General features: G+C 35.0%; 1 protein-coding gene across 1 annotated transcript in view; it reads right to left on the bottom strand.

The window, feature by feature from the left end:
* The window catches only part of LOC145784240 (protein dead ringer homolog), a 28,895-nt gene extending 7,964 nt beyond the window's left edge, over nucleotides 1-20,931 (bottom strand). The window contains exons 1-5 of the mRNA XM_082596026.1: nucleotides 20,825-20,931; nucleotides 16,986-17,513; nucleotides 15,557-15,679; nucleotides 14,778-14,921; nucleotides 3,973-4,045 (exon numbers count right to left, since the gene is read on the bottom strand). Of these exons, the coding sequence (XP_082452152.1) occupies nucleotides 3,973-4,045; nucleotides 14,778-14,921; nucleotides 15,557-15,679; nucleotides 16,986-17,513; nucleotides 20,825-20,848 (892 nt within the window). The 5' untranslated portion in view covers nucleotides 20,849-20,931. The remainder of the gene's footprint in view (nucleotides 1-3,972; nucleotides 4,046-14,777; nucleotides 14,922-15,556; nucleotides 15,680-16,985; nucleotides 17,514-20,824) is intronic.
* Nucleotides 20,932-26,675: the final 5,744 nt, after the last annotated feature.

Genomic DNA, 26,675 nt, shown 5'->3' with positions numbered 1-26,675 from the left:
CTTATAGCTTAAATTATTGTTAGCTGATTAAGTAAAACTGGCTGAGGCCCAAAGTTAATGATGCGCTCTGCTCCGACTTTTAACTTTTTGATTATCTTCTAAATCAAGTTCACGCATGACTTGCTTTATATGAAGCGACACGTGAAATAGAACTACTTGTTTAAAATAGCAAGCTTTTCCATCTCATTGTGAGGTCACAGGGTTAGAAGTGAACCATGACCGGCTTCACTAATGAGTCAAAAACTTCACAAGATGAAGACAAGGATATAAACGCTGTTAGACAATACTAGGCTTTTATCCGCTCATTGCGACGCCATTTTGTTTACTTATGCCATAGTTTCGCAAATTAAAAAAAAAGCAGTGTAATGTCCCAAATATTACACATGCGCAGTTTGGCCCAGGACTTTTTGGCCACCCGCAGTCCCGCATCTTAGTTAGTTCTTGTAAACTTTATCCTGTAATAAGACACTTTATAACTTTTTAGCTTCTTTTTTTGTTGTATTGTGTGACAAAATCTTGACACAAGCATTCACCCAAAACCCACCCTACTAGAATATTAAGAAACTATTTGTATTTGTTGCTCTTAGAAACTTTTGGCGCCCAATCTGTGTCACCACGACAGAGACAGATATTGGTATGTGATGCCCTAATCAATATCCCTTTAACAGGCTTGAAATTTTATATCTGATAAAAAAATTGATATGGCAACTTTAATGTCTCATTTTGATTTAAAAAGATTTAATCTAAACACATTAATTTACATACAAGCCTACACAGAGCCATCATGAAATAATGTTTAGGTAAGTTCACAGCTTAAAGATCTTGCGCCACGATTACAGAGGAATTTTGTGTACAAAGTTTTTTAGCACAAAGGCAGTGTTTTGGCAGTCACTGTTTAAAGGCTGCTATCAATAAACATGATATAAAAGCGATAAAGGCATAAACTTAGTCGAAAGGTGAAACGAAGGTGAAAAGTTACTTTACTGCGCACTATTGGCTATTGCATGTTACACAATTAATAAACAATCTGTATATTACAGTACTTATCTGTATAAAAGTACAATTTTGGAAGTACTTGACAAAATGAGTAAATTGTTTTAGCGTTAGTTTGGCAGGATATTAAAATCGGCGATAAAAAGACATTAACAAACTGTTGATGGCCCTATTCCATCAACAGACCTTTTGCAACTCAATCTATCTCAGCAAGGGGTCGCGCTTGAATGCTCACGTCATTGATGCGTGACGAAAACAAGATTCTCTGTTTGTTCTGGAGGAAGAATTTTTTACGATATTGAAGCTAACTATGATTTACTTATGACTACACACTTATTAATCGTACTTAGACAAACCGTATCTATCATCGCTTTGACACGATTTGCAGATTTGCTTTAAACACAAAGATATAACCATCAGATATATGAAATTACACGCAGAAAATCCATGCAACCAAATTGAATTATTACCATGTTTTTTACATAACTGATAGCAAACAGTGGGTTATTTTCCTACAAGAGTGGTGGTAATTAGCTTATATATGCTTTTCTGAGCAACCCATTAAAAGGTGCCCGTTGTAACCAAGTACAAGATGTACTTGTTTATTATTAAGTCATTAACATTATTGTTAGAAGGACTCTTTCTACGCAATGAAAAGCCGTTCTTGGAAAATTGTATTAGTTTATTCGAACGTATAATGAAGATATCGCTATGTAGGGTGCTTGTTTTCACTTATACACGTGTATATGTGCAATACTCTCCAGTTGTCTCATTTTATTTCAATTCCTGTACATGTGATGCTGAAATAGATTCAAAAAAAGCAGAAAAAATATGCCTCTGGAAGGTAGACTGAGTAGACACAGCGACGCCCTAAATTGCAAGCCGATAAATTCGAAAGGATTTCAGTGTTTTTATAAATTCTTCTATTTTGTTGCTGATCTAAACACCAAATTTTCCACATGGCAGCACTCAGTCTTGATTAGATTTGGAACAAAATACGCTTTTATAAAATATACACAAAGCATTGTTGATGGAACAATAGGTCACGGTTGAGTACTTAATGACGTAGGCAAGGTGGAAGAGCAAATGTAATTTGCTTGAAAAACAAAATGCGACTTTCTTTGAAATATTGTAAATAATGCAAAACAGAAATTATTTACGTTACAATCAAATAACATGTGTCTACAAGTTACCGTTTGTCGCACAATGGGCGACGAAATAGCGTTTTCGCAAATCAATTATTAATGGCGAGCCTCTTATCTTAAAGAAACCAGAAAAATTGAGCTATTTCGTAAATTTGCCAAACTTTGATTAAAACATGGCGACCATGAAATTTTGATGAAATGAGGAAATAGAGAAAAGAAATAATGAACTTGTAAAACGTAGTTTCAATGTTGCAAAATGTTCAATCAAGTAAAAGTTGTCCTGCATTGAATAGATTGAAAATAGGTGAGAGATAAAATCGTTTTTCTTAAAACTTTTTGAATTTTTATCTTCTTTTAAATAAAAATATTTCAAAATATTGTTAAAATTCATATGTGTAATAAGCAGAGGATAAAGTAATAAGCAGATAGTGACTTTTGTCAACATTATCTCGTTTCCTATCTTCTGCTGGAAAAGTATAATAGACTCAAGGCAGCCGTGTGACTGTAAAGAAAATAAAAGACAAAGATAAGTTAAAAATTCAAGCCAATTCATTTATTAGAAATGGTAAGGCATGCCAATCGACGCAGGCACACAAAGGGTATCCCAATACGCGCATTAGGAAAAAGCATTCCAAGATAGAAAACAGGTTTTCACATTATTTATATGAGATTGCATTTTATTGCGTCAGAAAGATATCAATGAACCATTTGAACCAATCTACGTGTTTCCATTTAAATTTTCCAGTTAGTATCAAGACAAGAAAGTTAATTGTCTATAATTCATTTTCTTTTTGTTGTTTGGTGCACTTTCAGTATCACATTTTACTGAAATTTGAAAGTTGGTTTTTGGAATATTCCAAAGAAAAATATTAGAAGTTTAAACCAAATTAATGGAAATAGTCCTGCTTTTGCAAAACCAAACAAAAGCTATCCTAATGTACATCAGCATCACTCAGGAACTTACAGAACTGTACTTGCACAAATTCAAATTTTCATCATATCAGTTTATGAGGAAAAAAAATATAGAAAGATTAAAATATCGCCATTGAGTTGTATCCGAAGTTTCGACGAAAGGAAAACAAGTGATAAAAATGAAAAAGACTGCAATTAAAAGCTACAGTGCAATATCAAGCGATCTATGAGCGGGCGTGGAGTCGAAAATACACGAATCAATTGCTGCTTTAAAAGCTCACCGTGAAAATGTTGTAATTGAGCATCACAACTGATAACCGCGTCAGTTAAGGTTTTAACGACGTTGGACGTTGAAACGATGTAAAAGTGGCAACTTTCGGTGACTGGGAACGCTTGTGAAACTTTGTAACTCATGTCACGGTATTTTCATATCATTAGAGGCCGTCAAAAGTTTATCACAAATCTGCATTAGATGTTATTTAAACTTCATGGTGGGCTAGCAAGAGGGCTCCCGTGTTACTGTATACAAAATAAGAGACGAATTTTGAACTTTATTGACGCAAATGCTGAAGGAACAGGAACTCCTTCCACATCCGTCACATTGGCAAAAGCCGATTTTAATTTTTTTTTATAAGAGATAAAATTTAGCCTTCTCAGCAAAGCAGTACAAAACGGATCACCAGTGTCTTGTTGGGCTGCACATTATCTGCAGCCTTTGTGGTGTTAAACATGAAATTTATTATATTTCAAAACATAAGATCAAGCTTAGGTGCAGAACATTCTGAAAGGATCGGCAGTAGCCGTTGAATGCATGGTGGAATGAAAAATCGTATGAAGAAAAACGGTGAAGAACTTGGGAAGATGGTCACATCCAGATCTTCAACTATCATCTATTAACTTGGATTTGATGAGAAAGCCTTACCTCTCTTCTGCATGAAGCTGAATAGGTCGTCAAGGAATTCCTTCCTTTTTACGTCGTCGTCGATTTCATAAAGCTGAAACAAATTATGTCGTTGTTTATGGAATAAGTCTACAAGACTAAGTCACAAGCTTAAAAGCCTTAAATTATAGCAAATAAGCTACCACACAACTCGCAAAATCCATCCTTCTTAGGCTGGAGAAGGTCACATTGCAGGCTACATTGTAAAAAAATGAAAGAACAAATTTTACTTGCTGAGATTAAGGCGTTTAAGAAAACAAAATACAAGTTTGAATTCTGGTTTTGACCATAAGACCACACAACTGCTCTGGTTTGTCTTTCGATTATGCATTCTTGAAAATAGCTAATGAGGACAACAGTAGGAGTGGATCTAGCAAGTAACTTTAGAGGAGAGGGCGCTTTCAAAACGCAATGATGTGTGGTGCTACATTAATCCGAACTTGAAAATACACCGTAGATACAGTTATTTTTCTGTGTTTTATGGGGAAAGCGATCACCTCATTCGCTCCTTCTCCCTCCCCCGGGGATACGCTACTGCTTCCAGGTGGTCGTCCCCGCAAGTATCAGTACGGGAACTAAACTTACTACAAGTGTAGCTATGATGTTGGTGAAAATATATCTGTTTGTTTTCCTTTTGATGTTTAGAAGCCGTGCAATGACGTGTAAAACTTAAGTTGTTAAAACAAATGGAATTTTTTTTTAATGAGAACGTACAGAAGCTTTGGTTGTATTTTCATGAAACTCCATAAAAAGACATAAAAAAGCTTTTCTGAGAACCACAGTAGCACATCAACAGCCACATGAAACGCAGGTGACTCCGTAACGAAACAAAGGAACTTTACTATAATCGATAATTTTTGTTAAATAAATTCTAATGGTAGGCTATGAAATTTGTATTTCTTGTTTACTTGACGCTTGTTGCGTCACATTTGTTACGTCACGTTTACGTCATGTCAAAGTCAGTTATTTTGCAAAACTACTTGACGAGAATTGAAGATCGTAAAAAAATTCAAAACCATTTTTGCTTTTTATTCTTTGAATCATTTTTGTTTCTTACACATTTGTAAACCATGATTTTAAAATGGCGTTGATTTCTGTTGTTGTTATGGATGGGTTAGGTGCTGTGACAAAAACATATTTTTAGTCTACATGTCACAGTTTCAAGTTTTTAAAATGCAACCAAGCGTATCACTGAGTCATGTAATGTTGCGATGACATAAAATCAAAAATTGGGTGAAACTTTAAAAGTGTCAACATAGAAAAAATATGATCGCATTTTTTTAATAATTGGCCAAAATTGATTGAAACGAAACAAAGTACCGTAAGTTTAGCGGGTTTAACATTTATTTAACAAATTAGTTTAACACAGATTTATCTTACAATTTTCATTTTATGTATATTGCAGATTTAAGTGATTCCTGATGAAGACACACGTAGGCTACGAGTCGAAAACGTTTAAGTTGATTTTTTTAAATAAAACATGTTAGACCCGTTGAAGTTACTTTGTGTTGTCTGTCTATGGTTCAAGAAAGCCAACTCTCTACCCAAGTTTTAACATGATACAAAATAAAACAAACAAGTTTTGTTTTGCATGATAAGGTTAAGACATTAAATTGGCAAAACTGCATAATCAAAAACCTCTTCGTTGTTTTCCAGAGTTAGGTAACTTGTTACTACTCTGCATATGGCAGTTCCAATACATAATAGAGGAAATAAGCTCTAAAATGGTAGTTGCCTTATCGTTTCAAGTATGGTATCTTGCATTTTATGGAAAAAATCTAATCAGCTAGCAAATAAATATTAAACAAAATTAGAAGATATTTCAACTTTCTTTGACACAAAAATGAACTTTGGATAAACTTCGATGCGGTGAGCGATTCGGGGAAGTGGTGGGGGTGCCGCAAACGTCTACCCATTGATAAGGAAGTCTTCTTGCTTTGACATAAAAATGCTTGCCTCTGCAGAGCATGAAAATGTTCTGAATTAACAAAGCTATATTTACATGAGGGCATTTGTATTTCATTATCGAGAAATAAAATATGATTTTCTTGATCTGGTAACCGGTTTAGCGGATTTCATTAGCCAACACCCTTATCCGTTTCGCAAACAAAAACAGATTGTGCTTGCATGAAGTCGCTGTAGCAAAAAGTAGCCACATCCGTTTATTTTGCGTATTAATATTTTTTTGATTTTATCTAAGGGGATAAGAAAGTTCACATTGAACTATTCAACTTAAAACGCTCACACGATGGAAAACCGTAGGCTCAGTCTGGGTTCTTGTTTATTTATGTTAGATAAAGAATGCTGTTCTAACCCAAATGCTTTACAAGTATGTTAGATATTAGGGCATTTCAGCACAGCAAACAAAAACATCAACGCAAGCTCTTTCCTTTTTGTAAATAAAACTATATCGATGATGTAAAATTTAACGACAAAAGAGATTAGATCGATACATTGTGATTTTTCAAATGTGACGCTTTGCTGACAAGCATGCGAAAGAGTTTAACATCAAACAGTAATTACATTGTAGTTACATGGCTTAGACGCTTTATAACATTGAAACAACGTGAGGAATGAAGCAATTAGGCATTAAGTGTTATGAGTTCCATTACCGTATTTTATTTTCACTTTTATTGAGTAATTTTCTTTAATTTCTTTCCGAATGAAGAGGAAATTTCGAATAAACGGTTTTCAAGTATTCTCGAACCTTTTCAAGCAAAAGAAAGTGATTGCTGTCTATTGTTCTATCATTCATGATATCGATTAACACTGTTAAGTTTTGAGGACATCTGAAAAACATCTGCTTCTAAGTGGGCCATACAGCTTTCAACATTCCAAAATAACAATGTTTTTCCTCTAATGAAAGTTTTATTTCAAAAACATTTATAGATTATCCACTCGAGAGCAAATAAAGCCGACCAAAGCCTCAACATCCAGCTAACGATTGGCTACAGTCAATTCATTGTTTCTTTGTTTTTTGAAACAAAACACAAGTGATAAAAAGTTTGCGAACACCACCGCAGTGTCATCACATGATGAAACATTTTAATCTGACCTGGCTAAATTTATACGATTTGCTTAAAAGGTATTTGGTGTATTGAAGCCTTTCATGTGTTGATTAAAATTAAAGTGAATTAAAGTCTGAAATTTGAAATAAGTTGAATAGAAGTCTTTGACGTGGTTTGCGACTTATTCTTCATAAAAACGGCTGTAACAAACAAATGGTCTGCCAATATTTAATCCATAACAACCAAGTTGTAAACTTCATTGAGAGCTTAGAAATGTTGCACTTGTTGCTATGATTGTGATTAACATTATGTTTGTGCTGAGTAAAGACATAAGCAGACACCTGGCAGACAAAGGCAAACTAATCTGAAGCATTGTAACGACAAGACAGAAACAATCATCCATGCAACATGTAATAGGAATAATTTTGGTCTAATTATATTATTTATCTCAGGCCGTCGATGCCTGGTTCAGGCAAGGCAATTGAACGAGAAGAAGAAAGACATAAGTCCCACCTTCCGCAACAACTAAAGGGACAAATGTTACAGAAACCGACTGATTGCACAACTTTAATGCCAATGCCACACTTCTATAAATTATACAAGCACAAATATCTAGGGTCGTGTTCAGTTTACCAAGGGGGTCTATTTTCCGCCCATCAAGGTTGGTCCCTTCACTTTTCAATTAGAAGTCTAGGAATTCATTTTTGTGCTTTTTTACATTACTTTGAGCGTAATTCATTAATATGTTTATATAAATTTGTGGTCATGTCTAAGATGGACTTCCACCGTGACTGCAGTAAGGAAACACATCCGAAGGGCTTTGCGAAATTGTGGAATAGCTAAATCGATTCTTTCTCACAAATACAGAAACCAGGTTGTGTTTGTGATGACCCGACCCAGATTCGAACCAAGCACCTGTACGAGGTCGTCAGCCAGTCTGTACCGAGCTGTTCGGTGACAATGGTAAATCCGAATCAAAACGTTAATACTGTAAAAAAGTTTGGCATCGATTTGAAACCTCAGTATTAAAAAATTGGTAAAGAACATAAACGACTGTTTCGGTATAAAATCGGACAAAAAATAAAGCTCTCTGCTCATTTGATTTAAAATTGGTTTAACATAAAATTAGTTTTAAATGTTGAAAATTTTATTTTGAGTATTTGCATGAAAAAAATCAAATTGAAAATTAATATTATATTTCTTCATTCATCGGGCTATGACTACAATGAACCCATTTTATGGGCCATGAACGAAACAGAAACTGGTCTCTTTGTTGACTAAAGAAGAGATCAGTCCTCTGTGATGTTGTTGCATATTTTGAATTTAATTTTTTTCATTGAAAAATTTTCCTACTAATGCATTGCAAGCATTTTGAAGTACCTCATCTAATTAGTTGACTTGCTTAATGCTTCAGATAAAGCTTTTTCAGCAAATTTTCCGCTTGGCTTCAAAATGAACACAGGTATTGTCTATGGGCCGCTGACCGTCCGATGAAATTGATGGCACAAGGGACAGAGTCCATTTAGCTAATTCAATCACTTTTGGCATCAATTTTACATCTGACGACATACTTTTGAAAAGAAAAGTGATTTGATCAATGCCTTATACAGATATTAATTGAACCAGCAAACAGCGTTAAGTGATGCACCATTAGTCAAAATGTAGCTTTACCAGACGACCAGGCGGCTTTTTTGAAGAGCTGTTTAGTACGTTGAGCCCAACCCCAAACTTAATCGCCAAAATATACTTTACATTTCAATTGTACCTGGATTCATTTTGTCGCACTATTTATTCATTTCGCTTCACAAAAGCAGAAACAAGTTTCAATAAAAAAGGTTTGTTTTCAAAAGAATTTCACACTAGTTGCTAGCTGATGAGAATAGAGGCAATGTTTAATGGTTTGCTGAAAATAATTTTTACCAGCCCAAACGGTATAGGTAACACGTGGGAGTGCATATCTGTAGTGCGTGTATTCTAAATATACATATACAGTACGTGCGTACAGCATACAATGTCATCCTTCCACATGTCTGACTCTGAGGGTTTTTGTTTTTTTGTAAGGCCAATTGTTGTTACGACAAATGCATTTCAATTACAAACGGAAACTTCACTCTGTCAATCTTGGTGATTGAGCCTGTATCTGTGGTTCAAAACCTCAACAAGGATGCAAAGCGTCTAAAGTCGCCTTTTTCTGAAGATTAACATGAAATAATTCCAATCAATACAAAGCATAAAAAACATTTTGATATAATTTTAAAACTAGGATCTGTTTGTAGCTTTTCTAGAGTTCAACGTATTTTTATTTTCGCTGGCCGGCACTCAACTTTATCAGGTCAGTTTGGTTTTATTCTAAAAAACTGTTATTGTTGTTAAAGATGTGATACTCTTTCCTTACATATTTATTTTGGTAAAAGCAATACTTTGAACCCTACGCTCCACTTAAAAGTTCGTGCCTTTATCGCAGAATATTTTTCTCATGAATTATGGACAAGATTCATCTAATGTTGAAACAGAATCTTTTCACAAAACTCTTTCTAACATAAATACGCCATTTTATCTCGAGAGAAAATCAGAAATTTGAAATTAAAACATGAATAAATGATCACGCAATAAGAATAAACACAATTCCTCTTTGAATTAAAATAAAAAAAAGTCGGAGAGAAGAAAAAACCAGAAGATAAAATCAAAAACTAGAAACAACAAAATTCAACATTTCTTCAAAATGGAGTTGAATAATTCACAAAACATTTTTGCCAATTTTCTTTATATTTGAAAATGAATATGAATTAATAATAAAGTCATCGGTAAAAATTGTGATGTAATAACAGAATCCAGTCAATTAAATATTTTTAATCTGCTGGCTTGAAATCTGATTGTCCTGAAGCGATTAAACAACGATTAAAAATTAATGGAAAAATTGAAACGATTTTCTTTCACACAAAGCAGTCACAGCAACACGAGCTAATTGATTATTTCGTCATAATGGGCTTACAAAGATGTCATGATGCTAACTTGTGTGCAAGTATAATTGACAACTGTTGTCCACTTTGAGGAAGACTCAATTGTCACGTGATGAAATGCTCGGTCAAGCATGTCAGCTCTCAACATGACGTCAATATTCGGAAATATATCGGTGGCAATCAAATGCACGAACATAGTTTCGGGAGAAAGTTCTTTCACAATAAGTTTAAAAGATATTTTGCTTAAAAGATGCTGATAATAATTATAACTTTTTCTTCCGATTGTAGGCTTTTTGTGACCTTACACTGTTTGATTTAGCGCTGCTACTCAGACTTTACAAACTAGACGAATAATAAATATTTTAAATCTAAACAACGATTTTCCTAACCGACATGTACAGCATTTTGTATCTGTAACTCTTTGTACCAAATAGTTTGAATTTTACATTATATTGATGTTAAGATATTGTATCTTTTGTCAGAATTGGAAATACTTAGAGATATAAATCACAGCTCATGCAGATTTATTCCAAAAGTTTTACGGTCGTAAGGAATTTTGTGAGTCCTGAAATAGAAGCAGATGTGAGTCGTATAAATAACTTGCTACTTTCATTAAATGTGATTTGATGTTGAATCAATGCTTTTGTATTGGAGTAATTTGGGTGAACTCAGTGGGTAAGCCATAATCCCCACTATAAATCCGTTGTCAAAGTTGTAGTCAGAACAACGAGATGCATTTGTGTGTGTTTGGTGCGCCCAAGGTCGATTGAGCACAAGCTAATGATCCGACACAGCGAGTCGAATATCATCTCGGGCTTCTCCAATTGTTTTTCGAAGCAAAACCTGCTTAAGTAAACAGAAAAGCACCAAAACAACCTTCTTTCATAAAAATCTTTCTAAGCCCTAAACATAATAAAACACTGCAAAGAAAAAAACAAAAGAACACTATGATCGAAATGTTGGTCAAGATATAGCCAAGAGGTTGGGAAGTAATAACAGAACATCTCTAAATTAATATTTGCAAGCTAGGCAAAGTATCATGAATGCTGCGTTTTGCTTGCTTTTGGTTCAAACTGAAAACTTATTTTCAAAGTTGATATTAATCATGAGATCTAAGTTAAAAACTGTCAAAATATTTCCCTACATTATTATGCTCAATTGGATTAGAACATTAAAAGGTTTTAACAAGTGAAAGGGCCTTTTTTCAGCAAACCGTTTCGCCACATTTGCAGGAGATCCTGGATGTCTAGATGAGAGGCCACCTACCCTTTCACGCTCAAACGTGAAGATTGCCTGTTACGTTGAACAAACGTATTCAAACATTGACATAACTCAAGTGAAAATTAACCACTTAGTCAAAATAAAAGTTTTCAGGCAAATCTAGACATGATGTTGAATTGTGTCAACAACATCGACTGCCAACCAGTGACCCGTGCTGCTTCTTAATTTGTGGATAAATTCCACTTCTTGACAGCAAGTCAAGAAGGTTGCAAAAACACAACATTAGTTATTGTTAAGTGAATGTAAAAACTGAAATCTTTGGTAGAGTTTCTCGATGTTGTATTTTATACCATCTTCCTCAAGTATATTTTCCTTTATCTGTTTATGTGACATTAACATACATTTAAAGGATGAAAAAAAAGTCTTGGTGTTTTTATCACAGTTTGAACTAATCTAAAGTTATCGATGAGTATGAAAAATTCGACGAGAAGCAGCGAGGTGTAACGGGGTATTATTTCTTCTTGTTTAATGATGGGATATTGATTAAGTGGACTCCATGTTTGCAGGAGCCTGAGTAAATTGATCAGGCAGTAATTTGATATATGCGTGCCTACATCTACTTATGCGACTGTGGGAAAGAATTTATAATAAATTTAAAGTCAATAAAGTGTTTTCCTTTTTTAATAAATCTGAAGTGACTAAAACCTAAAGAATGATTGAAGCAAAAATGTTCGAAGAACGACAAAAAGATATGTCAGTTGATGCACAACTTCCTTAAGCAAGCCTTCCCGGCCTCTAGTCATCCTGCCATGTTGTTGCGTATTTACTCCAGCGTATTAAATCTACAAAACGCGGAAAAGTGCATTGTCTTCAGAATAGTCTTTTAGATAATAACAAAATTTGTTGATGTTATGAATTTGTCAACATTTCTTTTGTCAACTGTCAACATTTCATTTCAACAGACTATTTGCAAAAAGTAGTATCCACCTTTGCCACTTAATCCTTTTTACTCTTGAGGTGAAAAAAACAGAGTAGGCAGCATAAAATATTCTACATCTGATCTGAAAAAAAAAATACACTCATGAGAGACAATTCACCCAACAGTCGATAAGGGATAAACTAGAGTAAAAGGTTTGAGAAGCTTTACAGTAGTGTAATGTACAGGATTAGAAAAATAAAAATAGATTAGCAGGCTGGCAGGCTATACCAGTAAGTTGGGAATCAAACAAAGACAGCAAGTTTTTGGAAGAAATTTAATCTAAGATAATTAAATCTAACATTTAATGAGGATATTTTTTCCAGGAAACCAAGCAAGTACATTCGGTTTTAATTTAGATAAGATCACTTTGCAAAGATCATCAAAAACTTAAAACAAACAATATTTACAAAAAAATGATCAGCAACGAAAAAAATCAAAATCTCATTTGTTTGCAATTATCAAAGTTTGTGGATGGCAGGACATTCTGTTAGTTTATCGTCAAAATAACGTAAATAGACAAAAATCACTTGAGAAATAATATTGTTTCTGATTCAAACGTTCTCCAGAGAACGCGTTGTTTTATTGCACCATGTTACTGTTGTGATGAATATATTACCGCGGTCTATTGTGTTTTATTGGGTTTTTAACCGAATGAACATTCGATTTCGATGGGCCATGTTTAATTGGCTTGAAAAAGCTCATAATAAAGAAACTATACCTATTGATTGCTAATTATTCCATACCAAAAGAAGCTTATTAATCCGCAGGAATCTTTTGGGAAAAATATTGCAATTAAAAATCGATCTTATCTTTCAGATATTCGACAACCTTATTGTTTTAATATTCCGGCACAAGCATCATTCACAAACAAATCAAAAATAATAAAAGATTTTAAATTTGAAACCAAATCGAGGTTTCAGGGGCGGCTAACAAATGTTTAGTGTTGCCATGCAAAATTATATGTTTAGTGAAATAACCAAATCAAAAGTATTCAAGCTCAAGATAGAATTGCTAGTTGTTAGGTAAAAATTATTTGATTCTCTTGAATAAACGAGAGAGATTACACTAACAACAAAAAAACAAAAAACGAACGAACATTGCACTGTAATTGCGTCAAGATTGAACAAGCCAGGCATCCTAATTTCTTTTGCAAGTTCTTAAACTGTCTATAAAATCATGTGGTTAGTCTTCACTTGAACAAGTTGCCTACATTCCTGTTGCGTACCGGGATTAAGTCGCTTTTTCCGCCCTCACGCAGTTAGATGATATTTCAATGGAGCTACCTAATACCACGTGATATCAAAGGGATAAATAGAACCATCATGTTTTAGAAATGTAATGTGATATCGTATAGATGTAATAATTGACAGATTTCATCATTGGATTGACTGACTAAGCAAAAGCAGTAAACCGTATCCCGGGTTACTGTATTAATTGGCTTGGCTATACAAGTTTATCTTAACCAATCTCTTAGATATTGCAAGCGAGGAATCTCTCGTATAATCCCATTGCAGTCTTATCTCTGCTCCGCTCCATCACACACGTTCAATCCGAGGCTTGGGACTTAAAACAAAAGCCCGAAGAAGTCCTAAGAGGCGCCGCTATGCTCGAATTAACAGCTAACCTTTCTAACATGAAAAATGAAAGGTGGTTTGCGTAACTTCAATTAATCGAAGTGCAAAATTCTCAGCTAAATGGACCGGGACATTCTTTGCATTTAAGTCAGTGTTGATTTTTGGACAAGTAAGAAAAGTCAAGAAAGTCGGAATTTAGATTCGTGAATCATCGATTTTAATTATCTGATTTCACCCTCACTAAGCTGACTCACCCACCAATCTGTTCGAATCTATTTTTCATACGGTTCCTGACTATACAATACCAACAAATACGGAGTTAACAAAAGAGTCGGTTTGCATTTGCGCAATGTCATTAAAAGTTGCTTCAACATAACATTACTATCTGTTGATTGAACTCAGAGACATATCACTTATATTTATGATGTTATTCATGTTCATGATAACACAGGGCAAATTTATAACTTCAAATTGCTTCTTTAGTCTTTACATTTCTGGACTTCTTGATAACCAGAACAAACAACGTATTAATCACATATCACCATCCATATCAATATCGACCATAGGTAGACTTCCTAAAGCAGTTACAAAGACTGCGCCTGATGAGACACTTCCAGCACATGATCGGAAGTCGAGAATTGAAAGAAAATTAATGAAGGAAAAATTTACATCCAATGAGAACAGAAAACAAACTTAACGGATTAATCAATACAGCAAAACATTTGAATGTTTGCTATGAGTCCTCATCTACTGTCAACAGAGAAATCAATTGATTTTCATGTCCAAAATTTTTTTTCATGAGGATAAGCCAGCACTAACTTTCATGGAAGGAGGAAGGCTGATACATTTAGAAAAAATGCGACCTGATAGCAACCCTTTTATTTTATTTGAGTAACATAAGCTTGCTGCAGTGTTGTCGCTTAATTGCATATAATGTCTAAAGTCACCTACGTAAATTGTTGGCACGCATCTCTATATTGTCCACACTCACCTACATGTACAGTATAATTGTCAGCACTCACCTACATACATTGGTAAACCTCACCTGCTTAAATTGTTCTTCATATGTCCACTCCTGTTGATTGCTCCCATTGTTGCTTGGCTGTGACGTGACACTCATAGATGATGTAGTGGCGGATGAGTTGGGAGGAGCAGAAGAAAGTGGAGGTTGACTGGAGGCTGGATGATGCTGATGAAGAAAATGTGGAGAATGTAGAATTAAGAAAAACGCAACTTTAGACCTTTGTTCTCCATGAAAAATATAACAGAGAATTACCCACAAAAATGAGAGCAATGTTACAATCAGGGTGGCAAAAAAACAGGTCTCAAAGTAATTTATATATACATTTTTAAGTTGAAGGCCATTTCATCAAATCCAGGTTTATCTGCAGTGATGATGATTTCAATTGATTGCATAGTGTGGCAAGAAAATCAATCTTTGCTTCCATTTTTATGCACGCCATTATGCATTTTGTGAAAACAAAGTCTGCTCTTGACAATCCGACATTTTTTTAGGTGTCTTTGGTGTTCTTACAACTCAGCTCCACCATGACAACTTTTAAACGGTGACAATGTTGAAAATTCATGCAATTCTTTAAAATAAAAAAATTCTCTTCGTCCCAATACCTGTCGTTAGCCCTACTGTAATTCCGTAATGTGTCAAGACAGATTCACTATATATTTTTTGCTATTACCAATTAACCTACCAGCAACCTACAATTCTCCATTATACCCAAGAAGCTGGAGCAGAGCTTGCATGAATGTAACTTCTACCTTATCAAGACAACTAACAGGCTGCTGTAGGTAAGGTTACCACATGCTTACTGGGACGGCTTGTTGCATGCTCTGTTGTTCTTGCATTCGTTTGTGAGCTTCCACTGCCAGCCTTTGTGCCATGTTCTGTTGTTGCTGTTGGATGGAGAAGTGCTGAGCGAGTTCGCGAAAACCCTGATAAGAAAATGATAAGTTGACAAATTAGATAATTTGTTTTGATAATTGAACAGCCTCAGGTGTTCGTATTGATCTTTATGACAAAGCCAATTAATATTTAGGTTGTTTATCGCAAACATAAGTCATACAAAGACAATCAATCTGCATACTACTAATAGGGCTAAATAGCACAATCAAAATTTTTACTAGTCAGCTTTTTGAGAAATCAAAAACTAACATCTAACGATCACGAACCCTAATGAAACATTTTCACTTAATATGGATCATAGTTTTGCGTCCCAATAAATAAACTGTATGTCACGTCATAGTTTATTATTTAGACAGTTTCTATGAAACTGTAAAAAGCACTTTCACAACAATAAAAGCAGTAGGCTATAGGAATATTTTTAGCGGTTTTTCTTCCTCGGTTCCACATGGTCTTATTTGTTTGAACCTCTGGGGTCGTGGGCTTTACCAACCCAGGTTCGCGATGTTCCCGGACTACACTGGAAGGCTACTAGAGAGCAGACAGTCTATGATTTCATCATCCAAGACACTTAGATCTTCTCTGTTAGATGGATTACAAATAGTGCAATTGTTGATAATATAAACTGATAATAATCGGGTTGAGATGGTCGTAGATCAGAGGACTTGGAAAGGAACACGGAAGAGGGATATCGGACAATAACTCTTTGGGTCTTCTGGTGGCTTGTGGGACTTGGGGATCGCAACCACTGAAACTCTTCTCCAGATGTTGGGATGTTAAGGTGGTGTAAGCAAAAGGAAAGAAATCTAGATAAGCTGGACTTGAATGAGGCAAGGCCAGAATGAAGTACAACCTCAAGGCAGACTTTCTTTGGCTTTAGCAACTTCTTTGGTTTCACCTGACCGAAGGTGGTGGAGAACTCCTCTAGAGTGATCTAGAGTGAAGTCTCCAGAGCTGTTTTGGTTTTGTGGTGATTCCACTCGCCATATATCAGATACTCCTTTGCTACAGAGCGAGATGACTTGCGATCCTTCATCTTGAAGAAGGTTGGTAGCAGCTCAGTTAGGCAGCTTCGTCGCTGCTTGTATTGTTGTAGCCCTAACACAGTATCGAACCACCAAACACTGAATCCTAGCAAATGACTTGATCCGCAACCAGTTTTTCATCGTATCCAGGCTCAAGCCTAGTGCTTGAAGATTTAAATAAAGTAAGCAAGAATACAAGTCAATCGCTATGACTACTTGAAACCATGTCAATAAGAAGCTGTCATGTGCATTTTCCCTATGTCTCGGAAACGTAAGCTACCTGAGAAATGAAAAAAATACATTAGTGCCTTACTGGAGGAAGTTGTGCGGGATCCATGTTTCCTTGGAAGTGGCCAAGTTGCTGCATCATAGCAGGAGGAATAAAGGAACTCAGAGATGTTGGAACACTTTTGCCATCGGGCGACGACCTTTGTTGTTGTGCCATTGCAGCGGCAAGCGCCATTTGTTGCGCGATGAACGACGCCGATTTGTCGGCGCCGGGAGATCTCGACGAAACGTCTTCATCGTCTCGAAGCATCGCTGGTGACGTCAGCGCGTCGTGTCTGTCGTCATCAGCCGAATCGTCATCGGCTTTTGGAGAGCCTGAAAACGATCTATGGTGGTCTGGGCCTCCGTCACTGTAGTCGTCGCCGTTGCATTGGGCGTCACCGTTCATCGCGTCACCGTTGATGACGTCATCGCCTTTGCGTTGCTGCTCCAGTATACGTTGTTGATGACGTTGCAAGTTTTCCATGACAGCTTCCAACTTCATCGTCGCTGCAGTTGCCATCTCACTGGAGGGTACCACAGTTGATAGCCCGGAGAGAATGTCAGATTGATTCTGGTATAAAAAAAATTGTCCATTCAACAAACAATCAAAACAAGTAGGTTCATCGTGAATCATTAAATATTAACAACGTATAATTTTTACCATAAAATTTATAAAGTTACTATTGTTTTTCAAACTGTTGTTAATAGGATGATGATTCATAATAGGATGATGGCTTTTTACATCACTTAAACATTGCCAAGCGCGAAAGCGATGCAATAACTCCTTTGTCAACCAGACAATATTAAAAGGTCAGTTTTGTAAATCATTTGTTAGACCTTCAAACACTGGGTTTGAAGGGCCCGCGTTCGATTCCCGGTCGGGAAACGACTTTTTATAATCATTGAGATTATGTACGTTTTGCATAATGTATCGGAAATAGCTCAAGAGTAAAAATGTGGCTACAACAATAAACATAAAAAGTTGAAAAGTGGCTTCAGAATCCTTGGTTGTTGCAAGGGAGAAAAAAGTAAAAGTCGAAAAGTTTGTGTTGTCTTGTTTACTGCTAGGCCATAAGCAGAACAAAAAGTTATAATTCTGGTTTTAGGATCCACAAAATTTTTGCAAGACCAAAAGACCACAGTTTAGAGAAGTTTAATGAAAAAAGGGATTTTTGTGGCTTTGATATTAATGCTCGCGTGCAGAAACAGATTGGAGATATCAAAATGTTTATCAAACTAAGTCACGCTAAGCATTGGAATGTATAAAAGGTTTTAAAAGTGCTGAAATTTTCAACAACTATTTAAAATAAATTTCTTTAGAAGTACAAGCAACTTTCACACTTAATTTGACAAAATATCAGGTTAATTTTAAGTCATCTTATCTTTCTAGAAAACAATTACCAATTCAAAAATAGCTGTCCCAAAAATACACGAGCGACAGTTGATTGTAGAGTCAAGATAGTCCAGGAAAGATCGTTTGTAAATTCACCGCTTTTTGATTATGACCGAATAAACTGAATGAAAGTATAGAAAACACGAATGTACGTGGCCGATGGAAATTGGACTTATCAGTGACGTGTCCTCTTCGCCATTTCCAAGAAAACTGCAAGGGCGTTGCAAGCTGATTCGAAGCATCGCGGATTACAACTTTCTGCTATTATTATGCAACAACATTGTCTATTACATGACGCCAAAGTCAGCTTATAACTGCAGAAACAACATTTCCTGACAATGATACAACATCAGATTTACTGAGTATCGTTTCGAAGTTGTATTTGGGCGGCTTTGTAAATTGAGTTATTTCGTCATAAAACAATATTGAAAGACCTTGACTTGTCTTCTAGCATTCTAATGTAATTGCAATCTAGCAAGACACAACTTTAATTACCAAGTTGATGTTTAAACTTTACTTAGTCAGTTTATGATTTTCCGTCGACAACGTTTATTTGCAAAAGGATTTTCTTTGAAATAGCAACGGCTTTAGAAACAAAGGGATTTCGAGGAATTTGTTCGAAAATCAAGTCTTAAAATCTTGACTTTTAAACTCTAAAATTTGGCGACTTCATTCAGAAAAATCCTTTTACTTTCACAGTCGAATAACGATCGATCGACCCATTCCAAACTTTCAAGGTTCCGCATGGAATAACATCAACCAATTCGAATAAAATGGCGTCTTAAATAAATGTCGAAAAAGCAAGACCTCTTGTGCAATATAATTCGCCAGCGACAACCCGATTGCTAAAACAAACTACTCAAAAAGTAACGTTTTGCGTCTGAAAAGGTGTTCACAAAGTCTTAGCAATTTAAATTGTTGTTTTGTTGCAAAATCCCTTGACAAACGTAGCAATTTCATTTCACATAAAGTGTATCTTTCTGTCTAGGGTACAAGCAGCATGTTAATACTAACAAACTATTCGTGTTCTTATTGTTGTTTTCTTACATTGTGACAATGTTACTAGACGGATTTCAATATCTGCTATCTATGATTCCGAATTGCTTTTGACTCAGTGCAGTGAGATTACACGATAAAACATTGCTGTGTTTTTTTAATTTCCTTTAACTGTTTGGATAAGGTCTATGATATAAGTCTATATTTAATATGGCTGATGTACACCAGCTTCCACTTATGACGGCACGGCACGTCATATTACACTTGTGACATGTTAATGATTGTTTTATGTTCCAAGTGCCAGATAGGCCAGCCAATCAATTCGCATGTTTGTGATAACAAGGGTTGCAATATCCCATTAACAGAGCTATTAGCTATCATTTTGTTCAAAAGAATTGCTGCATACCGTTTCTGAGGCAAGCGTATCACGAATACAGTAATAGTTGTTTACACAACCTTTTGCCGAGTTGTTAGTTATGTAACATTAAAATGAATCGTCATTCTAAAGCACATGGTGTCAACTTTACCTCAAATCGATATTTTTCAATTCAAAACACTTCTTATTAAAAATATTTTCTAAATCTAATATAATTCTTATACATACGCTCATATATGTACTCACAATCTCAATCAAATTTATAATCAACTTTATGGCATTCTAAGCACAAGATTAAGAGATTTATTATTTCGCGAACTACCTTGCAATGCCATATGTTTACAATCAGGTTATATTGATACTGATCAAAGGCGACCTTAGAACCACCACTCCTGCCTATGATATCGCAACTAGTGAGAAAATATCCAAAAAAAATTGCAGGAAAACAGGAATAAATCTATTGTCGTAACAGCGTTTGTCTTTCCCAAGTAACGTCAGTGGAAATTCGAATAACTTGCTTGCTCAATGCACATCAAGTGGCAGAGAGTGTTTTCTAACAATGTTTTATTTCAAAGAACACACTGCTCCAATGTGATTTCCATTCAAAACCTCCAAACAGAGGCAGGGGAGTACGAAGAATTTCCTTGGGGAGAAAGGCATTTCACAGAAATGTTTACCGTCCAGATAGCAAATTCAGTAATTTTTACATCGATTCAACGTCTTCAGATGTGGCATCAACGTAAAAAAGGGAAGATTATGCTGTCTGGAAGCCAACTTTTTTATAAACGTTGTCTATTTAGGACGTCAGATGCACAGAAGTTGGACTTTTCATGTCTGATTGCAATGCTTTGGTTAGGTACAAAAAATATCTTAGAAAAAGATAAGAGGCATTTCTAAAACTTTTTGCCAATTACAAGCAGTTTTAACAATACCCAACTTTCGCTTATCTGCGTACAATAAAATCTCTTTCCATGGTCGAATAAAACATATTTAGAATTTATTATCGTAAATTCAATAACCGGAAGGGCTTGAGTCACACCAAAACTGCAACACTGCACAATATTCAAAATGGACCAAACTAAAGGAAATAAAGCTTTAGCCTAATAATGTCACAAACCTGAGCAAATTTTCCCACCATCATTTTTCAACTGAAAGTTGTGTAGTGTTTCCAAATCAAAATTTAATTTATTCTTTTTTGTTTAATCACTTAATATTTCAAAGCCTGCACAAAAGAAGTCATTTTAAAAATAACTTTTTGACCTCAAAATCTTGCCCCGAAAGAACCAAGACAAGTAAACTAAATATGCGTTAACGATGTGATAATATGTTACAAAAGATCAAAGCTCAGACCAATCACTCAATGTCTTCACTAAGTTTCAATCAACTTACAAAAATGATTGTGCTGTGAAACTTAATAAATGTTTGAAAATCTGTATCAGTGTCAGACAATTCAATGACAGCTTTTAAAGCTCTTGAAAAGAATAACTATAATGCGGTAAATCAAACTAGGGGTCAAATGGTTGTACAAAATTTTTCACAAAAAGTGATTGTGTAGAAATGATGTCACTTCAAAATAGCAAGTCACACAATCTCACTATAGGCCTACATCGGATCAGTTTACACATGGAACGTTGATTCCAATGCGTCCCTGTGGCCATGATTGCCAAATAAAACACCAAACTTCTGAATCTATGAATTGTGATCACGAAAGGTAAACTATCTTTCCTAAGTTGCTGTGGAATTCATGTCAATTTGAAACTGAACTTGAAAATATGCTTTTGTGAAGTTTTGTCAGGGGTGGATTGTTCACCCTTATAGGCTAATCGCAGGGAACAGTAGGCTATTACGTAAATCTGAAGTGAACACTTGTCCTAAACAGCTAGTCCTTCTTCCGAATATACTCGTATTTTCATGTCCCTAGCATCTACAAAATTTCAAACGATTATTTCAGAATAAAAACTGAACTCTCAAAATAGGGGGTATTTTGTCGGGAAAGAGGGTTTCCAACCTGGAAATTGAGCGACCGAGACAGCAAATCAATGTAAAAAAACAGTTTTGCTGTCTGGGAAGTGGCACTTACAAGCGACGTGCAGTCATTGCTTTGTTCTATTCGCTGTGTCTGACCAGCTTTCGATTGTTAATTAAATGATAACAATCGACAGCATTTGTGACGTAGAGCGTCAAACATTTTCATGGTTTAATCGATGAAAATAAATAAATTGCAATAGAAGAAGGAATTCTGCAAAGTGATCAACAATTAACTAATTTTGCGGAATCAGCATATTTCTGAAGCAAAGTCCCAACCTGTCTTTATGTATGAGACTGTTCAATGCTTTTACTGGCTTTATCTGATATGTGTCTCACATTTTTATGTTACAATACGTCAGAACAACTGCTGTTGCAGCTGCAGGTGTCTTGGCAAAAAGTAGTTTTGCAACAAGTCTTGGATCCAACCAACATTTAGAATATTTCAACAATAAGCTTTGCATATAAATCAACAAAAGCCTAGAACTCGTACAAAGCCGCTACTACAAACATGTTATTAATTTGAGCAAATTAATCAAGGTCTGAATATAACACCACAGCCACGGCATAAACCATTTGGTGTTGTTTGTTTACTTTCAGCACCTGGGCGACCTTTTTATGACTATACAATCGGTTTTAAGCAAATTAATTGTTTTAGTTTTTTTACGTAAAAACGGCGTAAGTTTTAAATCGATAAAAAGATGTTTACAAAATGAAAGAAATTAAGCCTTTTCTGTTTATTTTAATTTAAATTATGTCTAAAACGAAAAAATGGATTTCCTTGAGCATATTCAAAAAGTTATTAATAAAGTGTTGAATTTTACGAAAACGCATCGTGATTAGTTTGAATATAAAACGTATTTGTTTGGTTCATTCTAGACTATAAAAACAATCAATTTAAATAGAAAAAAAGAAAACTTTTAAGTATATGTTTGTCTGTCTGTTCCTTGGCAAAATGAAGACTTTAATAAAAAGTGAAAAATGGATTCCATTTTGTTGTGTATTGTTTGTGTTTACTATTACAAGTACCCATATTTTAGGCCTGTTTGCTCGGGCACTAATAAAAAGTTTTAAAAACAAACCTCTTTATAAATACTGATGTTTTACATCTGTAAACGTAACACTAACATTAATACATTTTTAATACGACTCCAACATTTTATGTAGATTAAAGAAGACTCACATTTCAACTATTTTCGCCCAATGTATCTCCTTTCTGACAGGTTAATGTTACAACTATCGTATCTATTTATGGTGGTAAATTATGTTGCTAAACTTAACCTGTCGCTAGACTATCACTCGCCGGAACAACACATAATCAGTTTCATCTATAAAAAAATTCAACTTTTTAAGTGGAAAGTTTCATTTGTATACAAGCAATTGTATGACTGGTTCATACAATACTTTTCACGAAAATGATTGTGGCACAACCAAACCTGCATCATTACCTAAAATATATGTTATATTCAAATTGCTTTCAGAATGATGTCCAAACATATCCAACCAAACATCAACTGCCCCTTCCAACAGTGGATTAAAGATTTCATTTCCATGCCACTCTTCAACTATCACGGCCCTGAGAAATTCATCAGATACTTTTTTTCCTTTTACCAAGCTCACCTTTTTCTTTTTTTTTCTTTCGAAGAATTATTTTTGTGAAAGTTCCTGTTGCGATTCAACTCCAACCAGTTATTTTTGTAACGTTTCATATTTATTCAACTGTCCTGCAAGTTGCCGAACTTAAAGTTACTTCAATGAATTCGCAACGCCTCTATTTCTACTGTTAAATGCAAACTATTGGAATTGGATTAATTAAAAAATGAAAACTTCCTCCATTGAAGCATTGTTTATTTTTTATAATAATACATCATTATGTCACCGTACAATTCCCTCTAAAAATTAATTAATGAAAAGCAGCTTTTAAAAAAATGTAGTTTCATTTTATCAGTCTTGGTAAATACTAAGTTATTAGCGGTGTTTCAAATACTCTGATAGCTTTCTAGCGTTTTTGCTGTAGTCTTTTGGCTAGTATGACACGTATAAACAAAAACTTACTTCAATTCAATTGCCTTATTCAATTGCCAAACTGATAACAATCAGTGAGTACAAGAGACTCTCTCGTAGATGGATATTGATGCTTTTTATGGTTATTGCTGTGTCGGTGTGAGATTCAGAGCAGCCCTATTGTACTAGCAATAGTTTTTTTTCCTCAAGAATGCAAAAACTCGAAGATGTTCTTCGCCCAAGCAGCAAGTATAAATGAAAACATGTTGTCAAAGTAGATAAACAAATTAATCCTGGTGCAAAATAGTTTGAAAAAGATTATAATTAAAATATAAAGAGTAATCATTTAAATGCAAATTTAATCTTTTTCTCTATTGAAAAAGTCTGTGTAGATAATGCGTTTACACAATGAAAAAATAAGTTGAAATCCCTGCAAATTCAGCTGGAAAAATTAAACAAAGCAGCCGCGATGGCTTTCGATGCTTGAAACCAATTGCTGTGACGCAATAAAGTTCAATTGCATTGTTATAGAGGAATAATCTCAACAATTAATTGTCTCTACTCCAAAGACACAACTTCATTTTCTCACGCACCAGCCCAAAAGAACGCTTTGCCCTGATTAGTTCAACAGAAAACATTCCTTCACAAATAAAACAAATAGAAAGCGACGAAGGATTAGCAGTGTTCGCCCAACGTTTCAAACGACTATGACGTTTTGATGACGTAAACAAAACGTATGCCTACCGATGTTTCTACCTAGACAGCAAAATCCGTCATTTTTACATTGATTCAACATCTTACGTTTGCTGACGTTGAATCAATGTAAAAATGACGGATTTTGCTGTCTAGGTAGTCCATCACTCCGTAAAAAAGTATAACAACCTTGAGCATTAGTTTCTGCTTTCTTTGCAAACTATGAGCTTTTATTGACCGTTCAATTAGTGAACATAGTTTTCTGGAAGTGACAAAAGGTTTTTCGAATATATTTCGGACAAATCTGCATCGAGTTCACGTGGAAGCGGCACTTATCAAGAATATGCTAATGTACATGTAGCGGCGTATACTTCAGGTGCAGAAACAGTGCCTTCAAAAACTAATAACAATAAATAACGCAAAAAGTGTATAAAGATATATACACGAACACCGTATGTCTTGTGACGTCACACTGATTGCAATTGTTACCTTTCATGATATGATGCAACTCATCTATTATTGAAGGACAAAGAGCAATCTAGAAGAAAAGATGGAGTCCAAATCACAATATTTTCACTTATATTAATATTTAATACAAAAAGAAGTTATATTTTATTCAGGCTAACCACGGCAATACCACATAAATGATACAAGGTAAAGTAGTTTATATAGAGATACCATAAATTTTGCTCCAGTCACCAACCTCCTCATAAAAGTGTATAACCCGAAGAAAATATATTCCTTTTTTGTGTATTTATGACCCGATTACACTTCTAAAACTTTAAGGTCAAGTTTTCATAAAGATAATGTCAAAGTAACATTTTCAAGTGGAGGTCAATAATTGGTTAATGCAATGGCAGATTTCTAGCATCCATGACAACTCGCCCTGCAGGCCACATTCTTGTATTGTGACCAAACAATATATTGTGAACAACCCTCTTTTTAATTGCCGCCTTCGGAAACAGCGGCACCTCCATAAACAACATGCAATGACATTAAACTCGCATTTTGGCTCGCCAAGTCGCTGTAGCGACTTGCGAAACCTTGCTCGACTGCTTTGACCTCGGATGTCACGTGACATTTTATAATGCATATTCATATGTATATGAATCACACAACACTTAAACAACGGCTAACTACCTACCCTGACGTGTAATAAGCCATAAAATGTATAATATATTTGCAAGCACACAGACATACTTTCTCACATAATAAATTGGACATTTGGACATTGTACCAAGCCCAATTCTGTTGGGTAATAAGTCAATATATATGGCATCGTTATCAAAATGCAAAAGCGATGCAAACTTTCATCATTTTGACGCAAACAAAACAAAGCTGCAATACAAAATGATTTGTTTCGTTTTGATTGGATTCTAGTGCTCAATAAACCATAACAAGAAATGAAATGGTTGGTATAAAAAGATGTTGCCATGTAAAAAACGAAGTTGTACTATTTTAGCGTGTAGAAAAGACAACAAAAACTTTTAATAATATCATTTATAAAGAGTTACGTCCAAAACAGCAATCCATCCTCTCAAACACTGCATGACCTACACACATTACAGAAGAAAATCTGAGAATACAATCTAGTAAAGCAGGTTGTAAATTAGCTATTTTTTAAAACGACCCCAGATTTACACCTGGTGATAAAGGCTTCGTATTAATTAGGTGTGAAAGGGGATTCTGTGGATTTTTGCACTCACTCTAAACATACCATTTAATGCCTTGCAAAAACACAGACACAGCTTTCGATGACCGCCGAGCCCATTACTTTTAGCCTCTGTCAGTCACTTTCAGGCTTAAACTGCTACCGCACCACGCAGCCCACTTAACAAATGAAAAACAGGCAGTTTTTAGACCCATTCTTGATTCAATTTTCTGGTTTCTAACAACAAATAAGCAAGCAATTCAAACAGTGCTAGGTAATTCCAAAATAAAACTTCGTTATTAAACTTTTCATCAAATCTTTTCATGATTTAGCTGATGATCCAAGTAGGATGCGTAGCATGATAAAATATCTGAAACAAAGTAGACATGTAAGGAAAAAATAAATTTATTGTCAACAGGTAAACCTATGCTTGTGCGCAACCGGATTGTGTTATGAAAGGGTCTTTTTTAGCCTTCTGGTTTAGAAACAAGTCAAAAAGGGTCAAATCGAGAGTTAACCATTAATGAAATTTGTTTTGTTTTTTCATTTTGCAAATTTTAACCGTTGTCTTTGACAAACGAGCATATTTGTCACA

This window comes from Aplidium turbinatum, chromosome 15 (assembly GCF_918807975.1).
Source record: "Aplidium turbinatum chromosome 15, kaAplTurb1.1, whole genome shotgun sequence".
NCBI lineage: Eukaryota > Metazoa > Chordata > Ascidiacea > Aplousobranchia > Polyclinidae > Aplidium > Aplidium turbinatum.
Note: the sequence above shows the minus strand (reverse complement) of the source record. Positions and strands in the feature narration are given on the sequence as shown.